We start from the raw sequence: 21,236 nt of genomic DNA on the forward strand, positions 1-21,236 counted from the left end.
GGCACTAATATTTTCTTTCTCCTTTGAGGTGGGGGTCATTACAAAAGAAAAAGCAATGTGTCACTTTTCAAGTGTCACCATCCATCCATTCATTGCCGCTTAATCCTCCCAAGGGTCGTGCTGGAGCTTAAAGTTCCTTTAGTGCCCCTAATTTTTTTTTTTTTCTTTTATGCGCGATGAATGACTTGCAAAGCATGTACTGGGGAAATTACAGTCGTAACGCAGCAAACAACTTCCACGTCAAAATTTAGCAGTGATAAATTTAATAATGCATATATTTGTGGAGACTGGGGTCAAGTTTTAAAATTTTACAAATATGTGCGGAATTTCACACGTTACTTCATGTTAAAGATTAGACAGCTCTCAATATGAAAAGAAAAGTGCACTGAGATGTCGCCGTTTTACAAATGTAATTATGCCATCTAGTGGGAGAAGAAAGTGACCAACACAAATCCATGTTACACACGTTTTTTACAATACAGTACATCTTTTTAATTTTAACTAAATTTTATAAATGATTTGGAAATGACTGTATAAATGACAAAAATATGCAGCCACATTTCTATTAGTTAAATTTTTTTTCCCACTTTTATGTTAATCGTGAGTTAACTTTTGAAGTCATGCAATTAATTACTTTTAAAAACTTTAATCGCCGGGCACCCTGAATATATACGTGAGAAAAATACCACTGAACTGTTTTGAGTGCACTACACTGGATTCAAGTCTTTGTAAATGCAATTTTACACCCAATTTTAAAATTGAATTGAGTGATTGTGTGCTGTGACAGAGAGCCGAGTTTGTCATTATTCATTTCAACTTTTGTTCAGGTGGTTCGCCTCCTCTACTGAGAGGCCGCTTGCGTTCTTCTTGCTTGGACCACTTTGTGTGTTTGTGTGTGTAACCTTGAGGAGGATCTGCAGGTTTCATCTTTAAACTGGCGCTCCGTCGCAGAGGTGACGGCAGACGCTCAAATCATTTCCCCGGCTGGTACGCGCCACCGTTTCTGGGTCACTCTTCAGCCCTCTGAGAGGCCCGGCGTCCACGAGCAGAACATGAAAAGAGTGTGAGAGAGAGAGAGAAAGGAGGGAAAGGTATTTATAGAAAAATGGGGCTTCGCTGTACCTTTTCCTTGCAAAGAACCATTTCTGAACTGACTGTCCCAGTTCCATGATCGTCATCCGCCGACTGAGGCTGGAGTGAGCCTCAGGCTGTTCAGTGCTTTTCTCCTTGACCATAACGACCGATCACCAATGTGACCTTTTTGGGCATATTTGATTCCTCAAGCAAGGCAGGAGAGTGTTTTGGGAGTTCCAAGTTGAGTCGTCGCGAGGGTGTCGGTGGGCACTCCTCGACTGCGTCTGCTCCCCCCAGGCCGGGGGGCTGAAGGGCAAGGCTGGCCGGAACGTGCCCCGCCGCGAGCCGGGCAAGGATGAGGCGTTTCCTGAGCAGAAAGGGCCGCTTCTCCCTGCGCCAGAGCAAGTCTGGCACCCGGAGTGCTTCCAAGGATTTCTGTAAGTGTCATTTACAGAGTCGGCATCATTTTTGCATGGTGTCATGAACTTTCTGGGAGGGTAAAGAGGGGGGGGGGGGGGGGTCTTTGTAGTAGAATAGAATGCTTGGAAAGGTTTATGATCCATATTTTAGCAGACTTGACAACATCTTGTGATTGATATGTATATTTAATTTGGCAAGACATCGCAGACTATATGTAGCTCGGATTAAATTCCTTTGCACCTCTCGTTGACTTTTTGGTTGTTACTTTTCTGACTTTGGTCTTCCTAATTGGGCTTCCTCGCTTTCTTACTTTCCGAACAGTTGCACAAAAGAGAAATACTTGCCGCTGTTTTGATGGATGACTTGTGTTCCAATTAGCGAGCGCTCTTATTTTTCCTTTGCAATATCAAGTTGTAGCTACATTTTGAGCATTGATGGTATGTTTTTCATCTTAAATCACCACTTTGATTTAAGGAGGCCATGCTTTATAGAAATGCGGTGTTTATTATATTTATATAACACGCAGATTTAATATCTGTTCCAGCAACTTTTAAAAAATGTATTTGAAGGACTTGTCCACAGATGTCTCTCTTAAGTTGCACCCTTTCTTTAGTAGGCTACAGTATGCAATGTGATGGAATCCAACATACAAGTGATGATTACACTGAGTGACGATGTGATTGTAGTTTACATTGTTGCAGTGTAGCCCTTAGAGGTCAAACTATGGGGAATAACCAGTCTCAGTTGTTGAGCAGCACCACTAATGACTGCCTCAGAAGCACTGACTAAAATAAATCATCCCTCTCTTCAAATAGTAAGGTTTGATGTATCCAGATGTCATTTTAGCCTCTGGGGACTCCTTCCTGCACCAGTAGAATGAGGTCAGTGACCACCAGGGAAGGCCAGTAGGGGGCATCAATGTGGTCTACTCTAAATAGCTACTGTCACTATAACATCCCTCTCTCAGCTTGTTTTACTTTGCACAAGAGTGCAGCAGCTCCATCGCTGAGGTGTGAAGGACACTCTGACCTTCCTTTCACACCTCACAGCCTGCTCGTGTGTGACACCAATGAAACGTTAACATTGTTGCGTGTCACAAGGTATCATGCTCCTGAGTCCATGACTAGTTTTGTTGTTTCAATTGACCCTTTTCCGCAGCAGTCAACAGACAAAACTAAGGTGTAGGATTTTTTTTCTGTCAAACTGTAATTTACTAACATCACCAACAACAAGGTAGCACTACACTCCCCTTGTGCTGTCATGAAGTTGCATGTCGACTGGAATTAGGGCTGGTGGATGTCATTTTCATCATTCCAGTTCATTGGTTTATATTGATCTATTTTAATGTATTTTTTTTAGCACCTTCCGTATTTCAAAGTGTGTCCTTGTAGACATCAGAATCATCTTTAGGCAATCTTTTAGGCAGTTCTTCATCTTTTAGCATCTTTTGGCATCATTTGCCAAAGAAGAAACACACAAGGGATTTGCCTCCGGTAGTTGGAGCTGTTCTAAGTAGCTACTACAACAGATACGCCAACTTTTTCTGAAATACTGTATATATTTTGGACATAAACACAAAAGTACAGGTAGTTGCTGGAATACTAATAGAATAACAAATGTGCAAATGATGACATCAAGTGTTTGCACTAACAACAAAGCAGATCTTGTTTACCAAAGAAAGTAGGCAATCATGGAGATACTAGAGCTGAACATTACAAAGACGTACAGAAATTGCAAAAACAGTTATGGACATGTTGAAAAGTTTTTATCCGAGGTACAGTGAGGAAAATAAGTATTTGAACACCCTGCGATTTTGAAATTATGTAATGGTCTGAAATTTGCCTCATGTCCACTGTGAAAGTCACAATCTAAAATAAAACCCCCAAAATTACATTGTATGATTTTTAAAGAATTTAGTTGTAAGTTAGTGCTGGAAATAAGTATTTGAAGTGCGCCCCCCCCCCCCCCCCCCCCCCCAATAAAAAGTCTCGTCCACCTCTATGTGTCACAGCAGGGATAGAGTTCTTAGAATGGAACTCGTCCTCTATTTTTTTATTTTTATTTTTTTTTTCCCTCCAAGCATGAAGAGTGGCATGAAACAAAAAAAAAATCTATTTTCTATTATTCTATTATGCCCTGCGATTGGCTGGCAACCAGTCCAGGGTGTCCCCCGCCTACTGCCCAAAGCCAGCTGAGATAGGCTCCAGCACCCCCTGTGACACTTGTGGGGAATAAGCGGTCAAGAAAATGGATGGATGGGATATTATTCTATTATCTGGCCACATGACTTTCTCCCTTGATTCCTTTGGATCATCCAGATGGCCTTTGCCAAACTTCAAATGAGCCTGGACATGTGTTGACTTAAGCAGGGGAACCTTGCATGGAATGCGTGATTTTATACCATGACATCTTCATGTATGAGCAGTAGTAACCTTTGAAACAATGGTCCAAGCTCTCTTCAGGTCATTGAGCAGCTCCTCCTGTGTAATTCTGGGCCATCTCTACCACTTGGTTGAGGTATGCTATGCACAAAATAACCACCAGAAGTCACTCTACTTTTTGACAGTTGGAGCTTTCAGTTATCGTCATCCTGCCATGAGCAAGTGAGAAACTTGCAAATCGATGCTGACATGGGCACTATCTTTGGCTGAACTTTGAAAAATAAGTTGCTTAGTTTTTTCGACATGTTTTATCATCTAACGTTACTTAGCCAAATTATGTCAGTTTTTTTATTTTTTCAAAACATGCTTGACCAAATGGTTGAGATGGCTGTACATGGTAAAAATTAGCATGGTTGGACAGCTCAACCATAATAGGTCAGTGAAATTGTGCTAATTTTACACACATTTACAATTTTCTACGCCATAAAAACACTTCTATTCATGCATTGTTGTCAATATGTTTTAACTACAGTGTTTTTATATTGAAATTGGTTGATTGATAGGTTGTACAATTTCGCAAACATGCTAACCTTGATGATGGTGAGTCGTTTCTTCATCCTCCCTCTATTTGTTTTTCGGGAAAAAAAAAAAAAAAAGATGGACGCTAAATCATTTTATGGTTCAAGGCCCTGGAATTGTGTGACCCGTGTACCAGTAGATCCTCAAGACTCTGAGGCTGATCTGTCATTCTGATGACAAAATTGGGTACCCTGATTATCTGCCCAAACAAGCAGAGTTGCATGGTGAATCTCCTGAATTTATGAATGAAGATGAGCTGCCTTCAACCAGCACACCTGCTAAGAGGAAGAGAAAGGGAAAACATATCCTAAAAACAGTAATTGAAGAGCTGGATAACTATGTCAACTCCTGGCTAGAAGAAGAAAATGACTGAAAAGAAGCCAGATGAATTTTTGGAAGCTATTGAAGATATTGAGGACATCCAGGTTCCTGATTCAAATGTTGACCACCCTGAAATGGTCAAGACACCCTTTCAGTACTTCAAAAGGATCTTCACAGATGAGATGATTCAACATCATATTGCTCTTCAATCGAATTTGTACTCTGCCCAAGAGCTGGAGGATCCAATCAAGACTAATCCTGCAGAGATCGAAGAGTTCTTGGCTCTGCTCCTTTTCATGGGTGTTTTTTACTTCCCGGCCATGGAGGACTACTGGCACTCTGCATCAGGCTTTAATGTGATAGCTGATATAATGCCAAAGACACGATTCAAGCAGATTTTGTGCAAAAACACAAGAGAAAGCTTCTTTATTACAATAAAATTTACTTGACATCAATTATTAACCTTTTTTTTTTTTTTTTTTTTTTTTTAAACATTTTCCTCTTTACTTTTTGTCTTTGCAGGTTATAAACAACAATTCAATTGCTATTACACATTATTATATTTGTTACCATCAACGTTCACCTCAACCATTTGGTAGAGGCTCATATTATAAAAACTAGGGGGCATGTAAATATAATTTTCGTTTATTTTTGTTATTAGTGACCCAATGGGGTATATGCCACGGAAGAGGGTGGGACTGTTTTTGCACATCAGTTTGTTTCCGGTTCAGTTTGCGACGTGTGGGCTGCGTCAAAAATACTTGTGCTTACGACTTTGTGCCCCTCGGTTGCGCGTTCGCAACCTGGACCCGAACCAAACTCTCCCCGCCTCTTCCATGGCATATACCCCATAACTCAGAAAATATGAAAAAAAAAAAAAAAAGTATTTTTCTTGGAATGACCATTAAAGGGTTAAGTCGTATTTTCAAGCAGTTTTGATGTTAATTGTATTATCTTATTTTGAAATTGAAGCTTTTAATTTGGAAGGCCGCTCCATATTTCCACTTGTTCACGTTCTCCGTTCATCATTCAGCTCATGCATTTAGTTTTAGCTTGTGCAAAAGAACGTGAACTTATTGGTATTTATCCAAAACAATCTATGTGAACACAAAAGTTATTTTAAACTTACGTCTCACGGGGAAACCAACATGACATTGCCAAAAATGTGTAATCTTGATGGGACGCGGGAGCTTCTTCTCCAGACTCCTAGTGAGGTGGATTACAACATTTGGTGGTAAATAGCGCCAGCTACTGTACAGGAGGGCATAACAATTAGTAGGCGTCTGATAGAAAAAATGCTGCCCTGATATGTCATTCATTTGGCACCTGGGGGGGGGGGGGCAGTGCCACTCCGGCCTCCCCATCTGGCTCCGGCAGTGCTCACAGTATGTTCTTTTAAGCCACAAATATTTATTTATCTAGCCGCTCACTCACAACTCTGCATGAGAAAATGGTACCCTTTGTCATCGGACATATGTACCAATTTTGCTAATGTTAAATGATTGAGTGTTTTTAAATTGTTAATCATGTTTCCAACGAGAGCATAAATTTGACAAAGAGGACAGCCCAATTAGGATACACTTCAAGCATGCCTGTAAACATCCCAACTGTACATTTCACCTTCCAGTTCTTGGTCTTCCCGCTACCAATCAGAACTGGCCCGAGGCTTTTGGGTTCCGACTGGGTGGCACGGGGCCCAGCTACATTTTGTCCGTGGTGGAGGGCAGCAGTGCCTTCCTGGCGGGCCTGCAACCCGGGGACCAGGTGGTGGACATCGAGGGCCAGGACGTGACCAACCTCAGCACCCCGGCACTGATCGCGCTGGCTCAGACCCTCAAGACGGTGCCACCCAGCATCGGTGTGGTGTCACGGATTGAACAGGTATGTTGTTGAAAAATGACGCTTATTATTAGGTGATAGATTCATAACACATCATTCATCACATTGTTTTCAAAAAAGAGGCTTCAAGCCACCCCTACTAGCTTAATGCTAACGTGGGCTAATCTGTGTTCCAGATATAGTACACAGTCATATTCTTTTTTGTTCTCGAAGAAATGACGAATATTAGTGCCACGTTGAAAACTCAGAAGCTCAGCTCTCTCAGTAATTATTTTTTTATTGGATTTATGTCATTACTGCATATTTTTGTAAAGTACAGTGTAGAAGGGTGCTTTTTTTCTCATGAGAAAAAAAAACTTCACAAAATGTTTTATTTTTTTGTAAGGCTGGAACAGATTAATGACATTTCCATTCATTTCAATGGGAAAGATCATTTGATAAAGAAGTGTTAATAACTGGCGACACTATATTTCATTCTGGTTCTCTCTCCATTAGATCGACATCACTCCCAGCCCGGACGGCCGTTTCGGCTTCACCATCGTGGGCGACAGCCCTCTGATGGTGGAGGACTGCGTGCCCAACGGCGCGGCCAGTCGCAGCGGCCTCAAGGTCAGGGACTACGTCATGGAGGTCAACGGCATCCCGGTCAAGCATCACGAGACGGCGGCGGCAATGATCAAAGCGGCGCAGGGCCGTCCCCTGCGTCTGGGCGTGCTCAGTATGGCGCGGCGGCCCAAGCGGCTGAGCAGCAGCATGAGGGTCGTCTCGCAGAGTGGGGACAGCGTGAGGGACAGTCGAGCGCACAAGGCCATGGAGTTCAACAAGAAGGTGGGTGTGATAGGGGACAAGTAGCTCTACGTTCTTTAATTCGACCCTATGACCATGTGCATGATCAGGTCAAGGCAACTTTATTGATTAGTGCAGTTTAACAACAATCCACAAAAAATGCAATTATAGTAAGAGTATTATATAATATATAATGTAATACAATAATATAATAAGTGTCTTATCAGACCCTCGTGAGTGGTTCAGATAATAGATGGATGAAATTAAAGGGACTGTGGAATTTTCTGCCATCTAATGGTCAAAAATTAGAATGCAAAGACCTGAGTTGGAAGCACACGCCCTTAGTGCCTCTGACAGACTACACTTCACAAGCCAACCACCATTTACTACGGTGGCAGTGTTCTTCTCCATCGGGTAGCCATCGTCGAAAGGTGGTGGTGAAATATGTCAGTCTCCTGTAAAGGTGTGGCAAAATGGCAAGATATTACCTATGTAATATATTAGCAATTACTAGACCTACGATTGTATGAAAAAATCTATGTTGATGTGATAGAACATATATTTTTTTTTCATATTATTGAAGTTAATAGTGGGTTTATAAAATGAATGAACATTGAAAATTATACACAACTTCCAAATAAAATGTGAATCAAGAGTCCTGCTATATTTCCTGCAATTTAGCTTAGTTTGTTTTTCCTATATATTTTTTTATATATTATTTCACTATTTTATTACTATATATATATATATATATATATATATAATTAGTGTGCATCAATTTGATGTTTATCATTACATTAATTTTTGTAATTCATTATAAATAATGCATTGAAAAAGTGACATTAAATTATTATTTAATTACTGAAATAAACTATTGTACCCAGACAGGTTTTAGTCCTTTTTCCCCCTCCCTTTAAATCAGCTCTAAAGCAGTGGTGTGCAAAGAAGATATGGGTTGGTGGTGGGGGGCATGACCCATCTGTCTGTTTTCAAAATCACTTGAGTGCAATATTTTGCACATACCTGTGACTCAATGGACACTTTATTAGGTACACCTGCACAATTATCTTGAAGTTGTATCATCAAAAGTTTTCAAAAACCACTGACATTTGATGAGGATCCTACGGACGATGTTGACTTTAAATGGAATTTAAATTAGCCCAATAAATTGCAAAATCTAATTTCTCACACTTTGCATGCCACGGTGCTTGTTGACTGCTTTCTCAATTTCACTCACGGTTAGCCAAGTTCATGGAAACTAAATGGACAAAAGTATTGGGACAGTGTTTGTGTGCAGAGAAAATGAAAGAATATGGACTGGGAAATTTGTAATTAGTAGATGTTTGTCTAAATTAGATTTGTCTGAATTATTTGATACTTGTGTAATGTAAATGATTTTTCTTTTCTTTGACAAATGTCCTGGTTGTGATATGAGTGCATTTCACTCCATTTTCTTTTTAGAATGCCATCTGTGTCTCTTGAAAAAAAAAAAAAGATAATATATCCAAAAACGTAGACCGGAAATTGAGTGCACACATAAACAATGAAAACAAACCCCCTTTACTTTTGCGAAGCTAATAATCATGAGACAGTCTCAGTTTTGATTGACACTGACAGATAAGACATCATTTAAGCAGGCAAACAGTGTGAAAAAGCTCTATTTTTATTCAACTTTTTTCCCAATGTAACCTCTCTGACAGCTGTCAATCAAAACCAAACTGCAGGTGTGCGAACTGGATTGTCCAGTGGGTATTGTGATATTGATGGTCCCACGGGTCAACGGAGGTCATTATGCTCATCTTTCGGCCCGTCAGGTGGAGGAAGTGCTGGGCGAGGATCCAGATGTGAAGGAGCAGCTGTTTGACGTGTTGAAGCAGTACGCCGCCGACCGCGACGTGGAGAGTCTGGCCGAGGCCCTGCCGGACATCCTCGTCACGGAGGAGCATCAGCAGCTCATTGAAAGCGTCAGGTGAGCTCTGTGGAAGCTTGATTGAATTTCCTCCCTTTCAGCACTGATGTGAAACTTAAAACCAAACAAACGACAACTCTGCTGAGGCTTGCAATGTTTGTCACTCATCCCCGATCCCTGCTTCTCTCACTCTGACTTTGTCTCACTCGCTCCCTCTCGCTTTTCCTCATCTCTCTCCATCTGCTGTGATGCATCCTTTCTTTGATACGCGGTTGTTGTGTGTGTGTGTGTGCGTGTGCGCGGAGCACATTGCTGGTTCCGTTTTGTTCCCTCCTCTTGGTGAAGCTGCCCAAGCCGCTCCAGCTCCAGGCTGGGCGATGAGCACACATTCCAAAATTGAGAGAAACATGCCAGCAGCACTTTTGGTCATACGTGTGAGAGCTTCTGTAGCTTTGCAGGTCGTGTGCCGGAGGAAATGATGACTTGCTGCCTCAGGTGAGTACTCCAGGAGTCATTTGTTGGTTATTAACTATGGAAATGTTCATTCGCAAACGTCTTGGAATTGATCACTTGTGTCAGTCTAGTATTATTAAAGCCTCTTCATCCTGCTGTATAGCTCAGTTTCTTCCAGCTGTTTTGGGGCACACTTTTAACGGCATACTCAATGGCCACAACATAAGGTACACTTAAGTGAATCAGCAACTGAGACTTATCCAAAATTCTGTCTTTACAAAGTCATTTGTCAGTGTCTTAAATCTGTTTACAATTGTGTGTTGCACAATATGTAGATAATCAAAGCTCTCAATATGCTGCAGTCTAGTTCACACCACTGCAAATTACAACCAGAGTAAGCAAATGCATAATAATGAGCACATCTATCAAAAACTGTGCATTTTCTTGTCATGTGTAGGCGTACCTAAAGTTTTGTCCGGCGACTGTATGTCCTGTTTCGAAAAGCGCCTGCGACAATGTTTTGTACAGTGTTGTTTTTTGCAGGCATGTCATCTATTATGTATCAGCTGTGTCCATAGAGGACTCTTACCGCTGCGGTGACGATTCTCGAATCTTGTTAAGTCTAACTTTAGCTGTTCTTACTTATAATTGCGCCTGCCAACTTCTCGCTCAGGTGCACTGTGACCTTGTGAGACTTTGATATGCAAAGTTGTGCCTCCGCCTCTTCCCTGTGTAGCTGTGACATTGAGTCTTTTTAAGCTAATGCCGGGTTTGTTTTCCCCATGAAAGGCAGATGATATTAGTGACACATTTGGAAGAAGCCGCCGCAGCAGCAGCAGCAGCAGCAGCATAGTGGAGGGATGTTGTTTTGGTGCTGAGAGCCTTGCAGAGTTTTGCCTCCAGGTTGCCTCGGGGTGCTGATTGGCATTAATGTGACAACAAAATGGCTCAGACATCTGGAGAGTAGAAGTGGGTGTTGACATACTGAGCAGTTCTTTTTATGCCCGGCTGCTTGTTGACTGTTTTCTTACTTGCAGTTATGACACCGTGAGGAAAATTCACTTATGAAATTCTGTAAGTAGTGAGAAATGTCGGCACTGTTCAGAAGTGGAAATAAGAAAGATGACGCTCCTTGGTCGCCATTACATCAACATTCATCAACTCATTTTTTTATTTTATTTTTTTTATTTTCGAGAGCTCAGAATTGTTCATTCGGTAGTCTTACCAATTCAACGTCTTATCATCATTGCTCTCTTTTTTAAATTATTTTTTTATTTCTTTTAATTAATTAATTAATGTATTTATTTTATTTTATTTAGTTATTTATTTATTTTACGTGTATGTGTACGTTTGCGTGTGTGCGTGCGTATGCGTGCAAATACGTGTAAATTTATACTCATTAAATCACCTAAAACCTCATAAAAATCCCATTACCCTTCACCACAACCACATACTTCAGAGTCTCGCCAGAGTCGTGAGGTTCAAACGGTCAAATGACCAGAGATAAGGTCAGAAAAGATAAAAAGAAAAGAAAGATAAATCACAAACATTCATTAATTCATTTGTCGCCATAAGGGCTTCCATTCTCCATTCTCGGTTCTATAGTTCACCTTAAAGTTGTCTGATGGGGTTGAGGTCTGCGCTCTCAAGTTCTTCCACACCTTGTTGGGTCATACTGAACTGAAAATTAGGCGATTAATCGGCTGACTGTATTTTCCCTCTATGGTAAACTTAAACACAAAGAAAAAGAATGATAAAAGCAGTCTAATCTTATGCCTGTAATTGATATCATTATTGTTGTAAGCATAAGGGACCCCAAAATTACGGTTATTTGTTATATATTGTTAAACTAATCGGCCGATTAATCAGTTGTCAGAATTTTCTTCTGTCAATTATCGGAATATGCATCAGCCCCAAGAAATCCATATCAGTCGGACCTTGCTCGTGCTGAATTTTCCCAAATAGGTTGGGCAGATGACAAACGAAGATTGAGGGACGACTGAAGTGTTTGAATTCAACGTGTGATTGATGACAGGTGTGTCAGCTCAGCTTTCTCCCACTAGCCTGCGCTCACGCTGCCTCTGTCCCCCCTCGCTGCCTCGCTCGCCCTCCCATGGGACGCGTTCTATTTATAAGCAGCCTACTTCTTTGAATACGGTTTCATTTCTGATGCAGTGACAGTTGTTAAACGAGCGGCACGGGTTAGCGAGCGCATGATTAGAGACAATCCTGGAACGTCTCGGCACTTTTGTGGCTGTTGAGTGAAATTGGTGGGAACGTTCTTAGGGTTCAAACATTTGAATTCATTCAAATGTTCGCAAGCTCAAAGGCATGATTAAAAGTTAAAATTGGAATAATGTGATGCTTCAGGGAAATTTCTGATTGCTGCAATGATTGCGTTGAGGCCTCCTACCCAAATGTTTTTTTTAATCGACTGTGTTTGAGCAATACCAGTAGATTTAAGTGAGGTTAGAAGAAACACGTGATTTTTTTCTAGCTGGTTCGTAAAGAAAATATTTTTGATAATTTCTTCTTCTGGAAGTGAAGAGCAAATCAGATTTTTTTTTAATATGTATGTGTGTATATATATATATATATATATATATATATATATATATATATATATATATATATATATATATATATATATATATATGTTAGAGCTGTCAAACGATAAAATTTTTTTATCAGATTAATCACATCTTACAATTTTGATTAATCATGATTAATCACTGACTTAAAAAAAGCTTTTTTTCCCCAACATATTTTGCCCGCTAAATTTGAAACGCACCTGTTATGTGTTCATTTTTTCGACATTTGACGCTATGGGGACATCTTCAAAAATTGAGATCCACTGCATCCTGCTTTTTCTAATTAATTAATTAATTAATTATTTGCATAAGTTAAAATGGGAAAAAATGACCTAGGGCATATGTAAACATTTATTAAATGCTTTACTTTAATGCATGGAGTTATGTTTATTGCTCAAACTCCAACAGCTACCTTTAATGTAACCATCCACTGTCGGCTAAAAAGGATCATCTGCGGGCAAAATTAATAGTGTGATTAATCTGTGGTAATACAATGATTAATATGCTAATTTTATGTGATTAATTAATTAGTTAACACTTTAACTTTGACAGCACTAATATATATAGAGAGGACGCTTTGTCTACTTTGCCCTGAACTGCTCAAACTTGAGAGGAAATAGTTGGATGGCAGATAAACTTTTTTCCGCTTACTAACAGTTGTCGAGGGTTTCTATTTTGAAAGTATATCATAATGAATCCCTTGTCAGGCTTGATTTTACTGCCTGTATTGACTCGCACACACACAATCTTAGTTAGTCCAGTGGGAACCTCCTCGCTTCTTCTCACTCTTTGCCTCCTCCTCTTCTACTGAGGGAAGAGAAGATTGTCACTTTTCTTCTTGTTACTGCTGACTGATGGATGAGTCAGTCCATCAAGTGTGACTGTCGTGTGTGTGTGTGAGAGACTTTGGGCAAAAGGTGGAAATGAGGCAAGAAGTTGAAGATCTGACGATTTTGCCGGTGAGGAGGAAAGCGAACCGGGCGGCTTTGATCGCTTGTCTCCCTCCCTCGCTGTCCCTCGTCGTTCGTCTGGCGTCTTCCCGACCCCGCAGCCGGCACGTTTGAGAAGCGGGACGCTTTGCTTCTCGCCGCCGCCTTCTTGTCCGGGAGACTTTGCCTTCGATGAGGGACTCACCGGGATAGAGGGGAGGAGGCATTTGCATCGCTTCACTGAGTTGCGGCGTTTCCTCAAAGCCCCGAAGAGCCATGGGAAGAGAACGCAGCCTTGCTAGACATTTTCGGTATGTTACTTTTTTTTTTTTTTTTTGCTTTCATCTCGGCACTTTTTGCACACTTCTCTGTGCTGGCTTATGTAAGGAGATGCATTTCGCTCTGGTTTGTGTGACTTGACTTGTCAGCATAGAAACACCAGAATGGCAACAATCATAGGAAGCCATTGATGGGAACACTCATAAGCGATTGCTGTTTAACCAGCTTTCAGGTTGCTTTGTAGTACAGTTCAAACAGAAGGGATTGGGTTGGTCTTTTCGGCTCTCTTTTCCAACAATAAAAACATGTTATTAAAACTCATTCACTGCCTTTGACAAGTATACTTGTCAATTGTATTTTTTAGAGCGGTGCTAAATGGGGGCGAATCTGAGCATGCTCCACTGTAAATATCAAACTTGGAAACAACTTTACTGATGCCCAACCACCGGTAGATGACATCATTGCCCCATTTTATAGGAAATAAACACAGTTTCAGAGTCCATGGGAGAAATGGCTGTATTTTGGCAAACCTACATTTTTCTGCTGTCAATTATAAAAGAACGGGACGGGACAAAAAGTAGGGAGTCTATTCTGTTATTTGGTAGATTCGGTTTATATATAATTATTGAATGTAATATCACGTGAGTATTGGAAATGTAAAAATTTTCTATAATGACTGGCAGTGAATGAGTTAAATACAATTGTAGCATCACAAACAAGTTCATTCATTCATTTTCTATCATGCTAATCCCAACTGATTTTAGGCAAGACCCTGGGCTGGTTGCCAGCAAGTTGCAGCAAATAAACACAACTCATTTAGTTTTTTTTTTTTTTATAGCAATTTAGTTAAACTGCTTGGTGGATAGAATTTTTCAGTAAAATAAAAAAAGTGGCGCTTTTTCAAAAAAAAAAGTTTTCTTATGTCTTATCTGCTGACTTTACTAGAGTAAAATATGTGTAAGATAACGATACTACAGTACAGTACTTATTGCAAAATTCCAAGTTAAAAAAATAGCTTGCTTTTGACTAAATAAATAAATAAATAAATGAATAATAATAATAATAATAATAATAAACCAATAATAGTGATCATTAGGCATGGGCGAGTACTGATGCTGGTATCAGTATTGGCGACCCAATGCTGATATGCGGCTTATTTTCATTGCATCAGTACTTGTGACGCCCTCTAGAGGATGTTGTACGATCAGGCGCTGGATATGAGAATAGATAATTGCCATTAATTACGTACAATTTTAGTAAATAGCGCTATACAGTATTGTATTAGGATATAGCTTATAGGTCTTTCTTTAGAATTATGTTTTTTTTTTTCAATCATATATTAAAAGTACCATTCATGTGGTATTGGTACTTTGCATTGGTGACTATACTGAAGAGTTGAGTCCACCTTCAATTCTGAAGAAAATTGGGTAGCGAACATCCCCGGCTGGTGGTAATAGTATTCCTCTTTATAATAACATTCTAAATTATAAACATTATAATATTTTGACATTTCCAATGACACCAAGAAAATATTTTAAATAACAATTTGAGGAAAACACTTGTTTTATCCTCCAGATTTTTATGAAAAGTTGTGAGAATGTATCTGACATAAAGGCGTGACTCCATATTTTATGATGTTGTGCAACATGTAAACAAAAGTCTGAATATAAAATTCCGTAAGGGATTCATGATGGCAACTAAGGTCACGTTTGTTTTCTGAATGTGTCTACGAGTGTTTTAATCAAGCTTTGAGGAGGTATTTCTTCAATCTTCATCATGACTTCACCTTTGTTTGCACATCATGCAATCATCTGATTGTCATCCGTCTTCTTGATCGACCTCACCAGTCCTAATTATAGGCTCCTCTCGCCCTGCTTCTAATTGAGGCCATCTTGAATCCAACTTCAATTGCAAACTACAAGTTGAAGTTGGATCACAATTAGGACTTTTTTGATCACGCCGTGTTTGCTATTAGGACACAAACACAATAACTGGCCTCATTCTGTTGAGTTTCGCCGGTGATGTATAGCTGTTGGCGAAAGTTGTCTGGCCTACATCAGCCACGAAGCACACGCGTGTTCCCAATGGTTCCATGTTCCATGACCTGGCCCAGAAAGAGATCCTACTCCACATTCTATCTTTTCTACTCTCGCTCCGCAGGCTCCATTCTTTCACTGAATGTATGTCAGCAGCGTTTTGCGAACATTTAAGATATTAATAAACGTCTTGTCTGGAAGTCTGCCCCTCTAAAGTCTGTATGCTGCATAAAAAACAAAACAAATATAATTTGCTAGCAAGTCAGACCTCACAGTTGGAGTTGAGATGATTAAAAGCCTACGTCATCAATCTATACATTTGAGGAAATCCATGTTAGAAATACACATGTATTATTGTTGTTGTTGTTGTTGTTGTTGTTGGACCTGACCATTTGGACGAACAATAATTTGTTTGTGCAGTTCCTGCACTGTCAACTACAAATAATGGACTATTTTCGATAAATGGGTGGAATGGATGAAAATGTAAAAATAAATAAATAAATAATACATGTTCATCTGATTCCTTGAATAATTGAAAGAATAACCAACAGGTTCATCAATTATAAAAAAAAAAAAAAAAAAGTTATTTTCAGCCCTACTCATTACAGTATGCAGGTGTAATTTTGTGCATAATGCTACTTTCTCCTCACTTAGTGATTTTGAGGGATGGACAGCTATCACTATCTTCAGACTGAGAGTGAGTACAATATGAGTATATGCAATATACTTTATAATGTAATTATGTCTTGCAATTGTATTTTACTGTCGTGAACGCGGAAGTGTGGTGGTGGACCCAAATGCAGGAGGCGGACGAGTCAGGGAGGCAGAGGTGCGAAAAAAGAAGTAAATTTAATCCAACAAAACCAAAGTAGCAAACAGGGCTGGGTGACAACGAATACAAAAATACCAGAGGGAAAACTATACAGGAGCAGACGAAAACACTGGCAACATGAACGTGGGGAAACAAGAATAATGAACCGACAAGAACTGAAGCGAAAACCGAAAACTAAGTACACACACTAATTACACACGACGAGACACAGCTGGGCAAGACACAAGTGGAAGGGGTTGCTGATTGGTTGGCACATGAGGAAGGGCAGGCAAACACAGGTGGACATGGAAAGGCTTAACGAGACTAGGGAAAATCAGGAAATCAGAACATAAACATGACAAACTAAAAACCCAACCAAAACAAAGCAAAACCCACCCTAAACAGAACCAAAACATGACATTTACGCAAATATTGTTAAATGACACAAAATACCAACTTTCATTCAACATGGCACAAATTTCAGCACACTAAAGTGGTATTGGTGTCATAGTACTGAAACATTTTCAAGTACTAGTCGAGTACTTTTGTCAATGAATTAAATAATGCCTTCATTCCTCTCAACTTCAGTCCATCACTTAATCCTTATGGAAGCCACCTGACATAAATCTGCAATGCATTAAAAAAAAAAAAAAAAAAAAAAACAACTAAAATCACTGCTTATTATTGTGATGGAAGCGCCAATTATAGACACGTCAAATTATCTGCTCCTCGCATCCTTCAAACGTGGCGTGCCATACCTTTAAAAACAAAAGTGTACAGCCGTGCCTTGTTTTCGTGAGGGTTGTTTTTGATGGCGGTTCAGTCCTGTGGATGCTCTGCGGAAGTGGGGCATTTCCGAACATGCAAAGCGCCCCTGGAGAGTTTGGATGAAGACTGCGCTGTGGGGAGCGGGAAGAAAGGCGATGATGATGATGATAATCATGATGATGGTGTTGGCTACATGATTTTGGAGGAGGGATGCGTTAGATTTACAAAATGGCAGAGGGTCAAATTAGAGTATGTGAGCAGTTAGCTTGTTTGTGTGTGTTTGACCATAGACGAAAGCGAAGCTGTCATGACTGACTTTGCATTGTCTGTCAAATTGTGCTTTTCTGGGTCAATCCTGTGATTTGTTTTCTCGCTCTCGCAACTAATTGGCATCATACAAACCACAGCGAGGTCTTGTGAAGCCGAATATGTCAGGCTTGGTGGGCTCAAAAAGAATCCGCTGCTTTTCTTTCGCATGCAGAGCTAAATTCAAAGCGAAAGCGTTGTCATGCCTCTCTTGATGGCTCGACAACAAACAATAACACACAAACAATGGCTGCAAATTGAAGGAGCTTCAATGTATGACGTCTCTTCATGCCTAAGGCTGTTTTTTACTTGTTTATTATTTTTTTTTTTTTTAGTTTATTTATTTATTTATTTTAGTTTTTTGGGGGGAATAAAAAGACACCAGAAGTTGGTTATGGGAAGTGAATTAGAAACACTCTTTACACTTGCTGCACCAAGTGCACAAACCAAAACTGTCTCTTTGCAGTTTGCTGAAAAGACATTTGAAGAGGATCTTGTCCATGGACAAAAAAAAACATTTATATTTATTTATATATTTTAAAGTATCTGTCTTCATCTTCAACTCTGGACCTGCCGATTATTTATCCAATTTTGACAACCGTAAAATTGACCCGCTTGTCCTCCCCAATGTTGGCCAGGATCTTCATTCCCAAGAAGCACCGGGAGCGTTTCGACGAGGTGGTTTCCCAGAGCCTGATGAGCCGTATCAAGGGGCGGAGCTTCAGCGACCCGAGCCGTAGCCACCTGCGTCGCAGCCGCAGCGAAGATCACCCCGAGCACCTGGTGATCTCAACGCGCGCCAGTTCCGTGCCACGCACGCACGCGGAGGAAGGCTCCGCCCCCCCGTCCCGGGGGATGAGGAAGACCACCTCGCTCATAGCTGGACACTCCAGCGGCTCCACCACCAACTGCAGGTCAGTGGGTTAAGTACAGGGTTCCACAGGTACTCAAAATCCAGCAATCATTTTTCAAGGTTTAAAAACTGCTTACAATTTGAAGGACGTGCTTTGGATGATCTTTTTTTTTTTTAATCTCTCAACACACTATAAGATTTAATAATTGATTTGTATTTTGTAAAATCCTTTAATAATGTGCATAAACCTGTGCTCAATATACTGTACGTATATATTATCCTCAATTTCCCACTCTCAACTCCACTTTATTTATAATTAACCAAGTTTGTTTAAAGAATGTGTTTCTTTTTGCACATTTTGACGCAAACCATACATTTTGTTCAGAACATGTGACCTCTCCAAGATCCAATACGAGTGCAATAGTGAAATGTGATTTTATAGCTCACATTCACCATGCAAGTGTACCTAATGTTGTGGCCAATTTAGTGGATTGATGCACGTTGACATCCTGCACAGATTCAATGTCAGTATTTCTTGAAGCTGTGATGACAAATTGGAAATGACTTCTGGATGATCAGGAAGGGCTATATGGCATGTTGCATGTCGCTCTTTGAATTAGGGATGTCCCATACAATTTTTTTATTTTTTTTTTACGGACCAATACCAGTACGAGCACTCAACTTTTGAGTAATCACCGATTATGATATAAGTACCGATAGCACTAATACTTTGATCTATGAAATTTCCCAAAATAATAATGGAAGATAATTTTTGAGAAAGACCTACATATCTCCATATACATGTAGCATTTTTTTTTTTATGTAAAGAACGGTGTGTAGAATTTAGTGCCATCCAGTGGTGAACTAATAGAATGCAACGACCTAAGTTCGAAGCGTGTGCACTATGGTGCCTCGGAGAGACCCCAATTTCCAAGCCTGCCAATAATTACTATGTTTGTGAAGTTCTCCTTCAGGTAGTACTAATTACAGGTAGTACTTCAGGTACTACACCTTCAATTATATACAAAAAAATGTGTATTAATTTAATCAAACATAATTTTTTTTGCATATTGAAATTAATTGGTTATAGGTTTCACTGTCTCTTGCGTAATTGCGTAAAATTAATGGCAATTTCTTATTGTAATTTCTAGTTTCTGATCATGAAATGGCCACAAATGAACATCACGAGTACTAATACCTTGACATAAGGACGAGTATCAGCCCAATACAATACTTGGCTGAATACATTACATCTGCAGTATTTCAATATGTTATATATAAAAAGTATGAACAATTAGCATTTCCAATCTGTTGTTGGTGCATCTCTCATTCGTTGTTCTTTTTAGGACGGTGAGAGTGTGCAAAGGCAACATGAGCTTCGGCTTCACTCTCAGGGGTCACGCTCCCGTGTGGATCGACTCTGTCATCCCCGGTAAACGCAACATACAATAGCACACTTGTTTATAAATGCTTTTGGGAGCAAATGTCCGCTTGCTTTGACTTGTTTTGTCATGCAGGGAGCGCAGCAGACAAGGCAGGTCTCAAACCAGGAGACCGCATCCTCTTTCTCAACGGACTTGATATGAGGTAACTCAAAACAAACGTGGCTCATTTCAGGATAATAGATATTTCCTCAAACAGCGGAATTGTGTCGTTTACCGTCACAAATGATGTGTGCGACCTTAGGACCTCCTCCCACGAGAAGGTGGTGTCCATGCTGCAGGGAAGCGGCGCCATGCCCACCCTGGTAGTGGAGGACGGCCCACCCTCTTTCACCATGTCGGAGCAGGACCTGGCAGGGGGCGGCGTTCCCACCGAGCGCGCTCGCTCCCCCGCGCTCAGCTCCCTGCAGTGGGTGGCCGAGATCCTGCCGCCGAGCATCCGAGTCCACGGCCGCACCTTCGGGCAGCAGCTGGAGCACCTGCTGACCATCCAGGAGAGGTACACCATCTGCAAGGCTCTGGAGAACTTCTTCCAGCACAGGTGGGCAAGTAGAAACAAAAAAAAATCAGCACGCGCGTGTGTCTGAATGAATTCCAAGACGGGGTGTTTCCATGGCGACAGGAATGTGGACACTCTGATCGTGGACGTGTTCCCGGTGCTGGATACTCCAGCCAAACAGGTCATCTGGCAATTTGTTTACCAGCTGCTGACGTATGAAGAACAAGAACACTGCCAGAGCAAAATCTCACGCTTTGTGGGATTCAAGGCGCCAGGTGGGAGTACAACTTTTTGTCCGTTTACGGCATTCGTTTTTATCAGGACTATCAGAAACACCGTTTTTCATGTGGATTTTACATTATTTGTCCAATCAAATTTGAGCCTCTAGGTGTTGCCATGTCAATTTAATCTGCCCCATAACTGTGTTTCCCACGTAAATAAGTAAGTAACTATATGTGACTATTAATATTACCAATTACATTTCAAATCCGTCCTCTGATTGGATGGAAGGAGCAAAACTCTTTGACTAGGAAAACACGTTATATTCCAGTTTTGTTTAGTATTGATGTTTTTTTTTTAACGACGTGATATTAAAAAATGCATCCCCACTGATGTGCCAGGTACCAAATTCAAGGCCCACCACTGTTTTTTTGGACCTTTAAGGTCCAGAATGAATCATTCTCATCCACTTGGCCCTTGTGTGTTTGTTCCAGTTCCACCACCACCACCACCACCTCCTCCTCCAGAACCCGAGGCCGCCCCTGAGCCCCATCGCCGTAGCAGCTCTATGAGGGTGACAGGCACCACGTACAGGAGCAGTGTGAGGGGGCGGAGCTCTGATGACTTGCTCATTGGCACACACTTGAGCATGGGTACAGAATCTGGCTTCCTTTACATACCTACTAAACAGATGTCCAACATGTACTGTATAGTGATGGTCATTTTTTTTTAAATCATGAT

The 21,236-nt window shown here is 40.6% G+C and overlaps 1 protein-coding gene across 3 annotated transcripts in view; it reads left to right on the forward strand.

Moving 5' to 3' along the window:
* Positions 1 to 76: 76 nt before the first annotated feature.
* grid2ipa (glutamate receptor, ionotropic, delta 2 (Grid2) interacting protein, a) overlaps positions 77 to 21,236 on the forward strand; it is a 32,679-nt gene continuing 11,519 nt past the window's right edge. For 2 of the 3 annotated variants that reach the window (XM_077532796.1, XM_077532800.1), the window contains exons 1-10: positions 77 to 1,511; positions 6,403 to 6,656; positions 7,110 to 7,442; positions 9,215 to 9,369; positions 18,121 to 18,396; positions 19,682 to 19,767; positions 19,853 to 19,922; positions 20,022 to 20,318; positions 20,400 to 20,551; positions 20,990 to 21,148. In XM_077532796.1, the coding sequence (XP_077388922.1) occupies positions 1,430 to 1,511; positions 6,403 to 6,656; positions 7,110 to 7,442; positions 9,215 to 9,369; positions 18,121 to 18,396; positions 19,682 to 19,767; positions 19,853 to 19,922; positions 20,022 to 20,318; positions 20,400 to 20,551; positions 20,990 to 21,148 (1,864 nt within the window). In that variant the 5' untranslated portion in view covers positions 77 to 1,429. Of the gene's footprint in view, positions 1,512 to 6,402; positions 6,657 to 7,109; positions 7,443 to 9,214; positions 9,370 to 13,355; positions 13,594 to 18,120; positions 18,397 to 19,681; positions 19,768 to 19,852; positions 19,923 to 20,021; positions 20,319 to 20,399; positions 20,552 to 20,989; positions 21,149 to 21,236 lie in introns of those variants that run through there. The other variant, XM_077532806.1, reaches the window with a different exon arrangement.

The sequence above is a fragment of the Festucalex cinctus genome, chromosome 1 (assembly GCF_051991245.1).
Source record: "Festucalex cinctus isolate MCC-2025b chromosome 1, RoL_Fcin_1.0, whole genome shotgun sequence".
In the NCBI taxonomy this organism is placed as follows: domain Eukaryota; kingdom Metazoa; phylum Chordata; class Actinopteri; order Syngnathiformes; family Syngnathidae; genus Festucalex; species Festucalex cinctus.